At 20.7% G+C, this 6,355-nt stretch overlaps 1 protein-coding gene across 1 annotated transcript; it reads left to right on the forward strand.

Annotated features, from left to right (window-relative positions):
• Window positions 1–1,883: 1,883 nt before the first annotated feature.
• PGO_000720 (variable surface protein) lies at window positions 1,884–3,208 on the forward strand (the record flags this gene model as incomplete). Its single annotated transcript, XM_028690824.1, has 3 exons — window positions 1,884–1,922; window positions 2,053–2,964; window positions 3,044–3,208. The coding sequence occupies 3 exons, from the start codon at window positions 1,884–1,886 to the stop codon at window positions 3,206–3,208; spliced, it is 1,116 nt and encodes a 371-aa protein (XP_028546625.1).
• Between the last annotated feature and the right edge of the window lie 3,147 nt (window positions 3,209–6,355).

Genomic DNA, 6,355 nt, shown 5'->3' on the forward strand with positions numbered 1-6,355 from the left:
TTACAAAAGTGTATCCTTGATACAGGCGTAATGTAACAAAAAAAAAAGGTTATACTTCTTTCAGGAATAGGAATTCTTAGGTTGAATGTATAAAATATTGCATTTCGTAAATTCTTGTCCAAAAAAATTAGTGAATATCTTTATCATATGTATACGTATGATATTTTGGTATATAATTTAAGATACATTTTAAAACTCTATGAAAGTAATATATTTAAAATATTTTATATAGGTTTTGTACATAATTACATCAATGAAAATATAGAGAAAAAATTTTGTATTAAATACATTATCTCAAGGAGATATAAATATAATATATTTTATTAAAGTAGGCATATGATAATATAATTATATCCTTTTGTGTATTATCATAATATACTATTTGCAGTACGGTTTTTGTACATTAAGTAATACATATATTTTGATAAACTTGTTGTATTTTTTCAGATTTCATTTTACTATGCTCTATATTAATTATAACGAATAAAAAATGGAAATTTTATTTGTATAATATTTTCTTATTATGTCAAATAATAATTATATAAATTTTCATTAAAATATTACTTTTATCGAATTTGTAATGGAATGAATAATTGCAAAATACAAAAGAAAAAAATTGAATGAAATATAAAATATATTATCTTTGTTGTGATCACGCATATTAGTAGTAATTACAATATTATGGTGTAATAAAAATATTTTTCTGATAAAATTAAATGGCTGAAATATAAAATAAACCTGAATTAGGGTAAAAAAAAGTTATTAATTATAATTGATCATACATTATGTGAAAATTATTATTCATATGAAATAATTCATATGATTTTATAATTTATAAACACAAAAACTATACATTCAAGATGTATTTTAAAAAATATAATATATATCTTATAAATTTAATAAAACTTCTCATGCAAAATATTTATGTATTAATATTCTTATATAGTTCTACCTCAGTATTATAGGTACAAAATAAGCGATATGTGCCAGAAGCATTGAGAAATTATACAATATATATCTACATAGAAATAAAGATTTTCGTTTAATTGTTATTAACCAAGTATTCTTAAGTACATAAAATTTCTAATTTTATATTGAACACAAACAATTAATTACGAAATATGGGAAAAATATAATTTAGCTATATGTATTGCATAAAAAAAAGTAATATATATGAAACATATACAAATCTGTCTTCATTCTAATAATAAAGAGACGAATTATAAAACAAACCTGTCTACCCACAATTACAACCTTTTTTCGTATTTTAATTTATTCAATAAAATAATTATAATTTTAAAGTAATTAATATACCTTCTAATATATGTAAATGTGAAAAAAAACTAAATAATAATAACATAAACTCTATTATTAACATTGAAATGTTTTCTATAATGGTAATCTGAACATAATGATCATCAAATATATATGTAGACACATGTATAATTGAAAATATCATAATCATTAATATTATACTACAATTACATCCTATAATATGTTATGAATAAAATTTTAAATATATAAATAGTTTCTGTATATAAGAAATATTATAAATACTAGAGACCCCCCCCGCCGAAAAAAAAAAGACTCCAAATTACTTATAGAAACAATAAATTTAAAGATAAACTAAAGAAGAAATCCACAAAGCTTGAAAAATGTACCCTAAATATAAAATCTAAACCATAAAATAGAAGCCACAAAAACTGAGCACAGAAAACATAAAAACTAAACCCATAAACCCTAAATGTACCCCTAAAAAATCAATGAATTACACAACATAAAAGAACATTAAATGTATTAGTTAGAGAATTTTTTCCTTAATGAGAAAATTTTTTTTTTGTAAATGGTATATCTTTAAAAAATCATAATTTAATGTATATCAAATGATATTTTTTAATGAAGAATCACGGAAACAATTTGATGTAATATTAATCAATTATGATTATTTTTTTTTTTGCATTTATTAAATGTTAAATCTAGTATATAAAACATTTGATGTAACTTTTTTAGGTAATATATTTATTTTCTTTTAATTTGTTTTTTTTTAATTAGGAATTAGCTGTATATTATGGGTTAGATTTAACTTCAGAAAATTTCTACGACAAAATAGAAAATGCAAAAAATTTAAGTGAGTTTTATGATAGATGTAAATCCTTAAGTAACACAAAATATGGAATGGGTGTTAGAAACACCTGTTTAAAGCTTTTAAAATATTTAAAATCTAATGCAGAATATTTAGATAAGAGTGACACCTATGATATATGCGAACTTTTAAATTATTGGTTAGCCACTAAATTAAGTATATTTGTGGGTTATAAGGGTGATTCATATGTGAAAGATGCTTTTGCAGATATTGCATACATATGGAATGATTTTACTTTAAATGAATTAAAGAAAGCTTATCAAGAAGCATGTAATCCTCTCATAAGTATTCTTGGTCTTCGTGACTGGAGAGAGAGGAAGGATGTATATGAATATTATGTTAATTATAAGTACCTTAAAGGTATGTCTAAAATAAAAAAAAGTCATAGGGGATTCTGTTCATACATTAGAAACAAAGCTTCACCATATAATTATTTTGATCGTAGATGTAAATCAGATGAGACGCATTTCTGTACAGAATTTCAAACTAAATATAAAGAATGTGATCCAAATAAACTTTTAATTGAATTTGAATGTGAGCTGGAAATGGAGAAAAAAAGGTTATTAGAAGAACATCAAAGAATAGAATTGCACAAAATTGCACCAACAGAGGAAACCATATCTAAACACGAAACGCCACATTCTGGATTGTCTTTAGAAGGAACACAAACAGTTAACGTTTTACAATCAACTTATAATAGCTTTATTCCTTTGAAAAAGGGAGTTGGTATACTTCTGGGGATCTCAGCTATATGTATGATTTATGGATTTTTACATAAAGTAAATAGGAGGCCCATTAATTTATATAAACTATATATATTTGTTTATAACTTTCTCTATATATCTATCAATTATAATTAAATATATTAAGTATTTTATGTAATATATATTTATATCTAAGTTTACACCCATAGGAAGTTGGATCCGTAATAGGTTTTCTAATAAAAAGTATACTAGAAGTAATATAAATTATGAGTTTAATAGTGTATATAATTATGCACAAAATTTACGTAATCCATATTATAACATTAGAGATGTACATAATATAGGATATCACACGGGATAATTTTTTTTGTAATCAAATAGATAGTATGACAATTTAATAAAAATATATAAGAACCAATTTTAATATTTTTTTAAAATTATTTTTGTCTATACGTGTAAAAATTTGTATAACAAATAAAATACTGTATTTCTTAATCACATTATTCTAAGAATATTTACATAAACAATAGGAGTGAAAGAAAAAAGACATAAATACTAAATTATGCCAATTAAATAACAAATGTGACAAAATATATAATTAAAAAAATTAATAAATTAGACCTGAAAGGAATTTGTTTTAAATAACTCAGAAATTTAACTTTATATACAATTTTATCAAATAAAATATATATCAGTTTTTTTGCAAAAATACATCAAAAATTATGCACAGGACACCCTTATAATGGAAATAAATATGTAATATTAAAGAACACTGTTTGATAATTGATCATATATATATTCCATAAGTTAGAAATGGTGCTAAATTTTAATTTTCATTATATTTATATGTTAATGATAATTTAAGACAAAATAACTTCAACGAATTGTGGGTTCCTTATATCTATACAATGAAAAATAAAATTAATTATTTCTTTACAAGACATAGTATATTTATTAAAATCTATTATTAGCTATATTATCCATAAACCGCGAATTTTATTATGTTTTTTAATAACATTACATACCCTATATTAATTTGTATAAAGTGGAAAAAATATATATTAATATAGAATCCACAATTTTATATTTTTAATAAGTGCGGACATTTGTTTATATTTATTATATTATGTGTGTTTATGTATGGAATATTAATAGAAAACTATGGTTTTATTGATCAAATACATCTATTATTTTTATATCACTGAATTAAGACTTTTTAAAAGCTGCATTAGTCAGTTTAATATACAATCGTACTACAAAGAAGATAATATATTAACATGTACAAAATAGTTTGGAATGTAATTTTATTGTAAATTATGTTAGGATCATGTTTTCAATAATGTAATAAAATAATTTACGTTTTTTATAATAAATTATTTTTCATCATAATTATAAATGCCATATAAAATAATACTTATTAATATATTTTTATATGTTTAAATTATAATAATATTTTTCTTTGATTTAATAATTTGCTCCTTAATGTACAATAGGATCTTAGCTTATGTTATGATATTCCTAGTAATGTGATGTAAGTAATTATTTTAATGAATATTTTGGAACTAATGATTTCTCTGTTTTTTTTTATGTATATCCTAATATTATCATTAAGATTATGCTTGCTTTTTACTCTATTATTATTACAATTCTGAAATATAAGAATGTATTGTTAAAATAATACATAAATAACATAATGTGGCGAATAGCATAGTATATCATATAAATAAATATACATATTTGAGTAATCGAATTATATATATTATTATGTAATATAATAAATAAAAATGTGATATTACTTTTTTAAAAAGAAAAATAAAGAAATCCATTCGCAATATAAGGAAAAATGCCTTAAATATAATGTGAATAAATTATTAATTGAATGCTAATATTGCAGAAAACATTTTATAATATATTTCGCTATCTTTAAATGTATAGATATAATATATTTTTTTCACGTTTAATGTTCTTTGTGTATTTTGACATTCAAAATTGGGTATATAATCACAAATATAGGAAACATAAAATATATAATAATTACCATAAATTTTAGTCTAAATAAAATTTTATTGTTGATTATATTTATGGAATATAATATATATTGATTTTTTGTTTTTGTTTATATTTTTCATGATACGTATAAAAATAATATCGTTTAAGGCTCTTACTCTAAAATGTAATAATAGGGACATCATTATATATGTATTTAAAAAGGATAATTAATAAAATTAATGTAATAATTTTATTTATTATGAACATTTTTTGCTTTTTCACGAGAATAAATATATTATTTAATTGTATAATTCTTATATTAAATTTAAAAAGTATTTGTTGCGCGAAATAATTGAATTCATTTGAATATTTAAGGCAAAAATTTTTTTCTCGCATATAATCATTCTTGTTTTCAATAGCAATAACTTCTGTATTTATCATAAACACATTAGCAACGGTATATTAAAAAACAATATAATTAATATATAAAAAATTCATTATATTATATTTGTAAAATAATTTACAGAAAATGTTCAAGAAATTCCGGTATTATAATTGTTTTATATGTGATATCGAAACTATATAAAAGGGGAAATGTATGAACTATGGGTTATAGAGAATACACATAAGACCAATATATGTAAATAAGGAATAATATCACCTTAATATTTATATTATAATATCAAATACAGGCATATAACTATCAGAAAAACATACATTTCTAAAAAATTATTATAAATAAAAAAAGTTACCTTCACTGTTCTAATGATTCCGTTAAGAATTTAAAATACTATACATATTTTAAGAAAACAATAGGAAAAATTAAGATAATGTAACCATTTATAATGTATAATGAACAGTTTTATATGAATACAATTAATTTGAAATTAATATACAAATACATGGAAAATGCATACTTTGTATCACATATAACATAAATATCTATATTACATGAATTAATTTTTTTAAAATTTCTATAACAACAGAACGTCAACATGTTTTTTCATTCATAAAAAGAAACACTAGCTTTAATACTTTGCTTCTTATATATATTATAATGACCTAGATAAATATTTAATTAACACAGAATAAAAAAATGCATGGGAACGTAGAATATTTATATAATGAAGTCTTGCTGTAAAAACATAAAAAAAAACTTGAAAAAACTATTCATAAACACAAAAAAAAATAATCTTATGTATCATTACTTTCATTATATTGTAAAATTAGGTTTAAAAAATTGTAATATAAGAAATAAGAATTTATAAATTAAAAGAATAATAAATAAAAAAATCAGAATATACTTATCATATACTTTGTTAAAATAGGAGTTGGATTATTCTATTGCTTCACTCCAGATCCATTTTGTTTAAGGAAAATCTAAATATATATATAATTTTACAATGATATTCAAATTTTCATAAAAATTTAACTCTGAAATAATAAACGAATTAATATATGAACTATGATTTATTGTGTACAAGGCTATGCTATTCATAACTATAACCTCTATATGGAA

This window comes from Plasmodium gonderi, assembly GCF_002157705.1.
Source record: "Plasmodium gonderi DNA, contig: Pgo-contig_63, whole genome shotgun sequence".
Lineage (NCBI taxonomy): Eukaryota > Apicomplexa > Aconoidasida > Haemosporida > Plasmodiidae > Plasmodium > Plasmodium gonderi.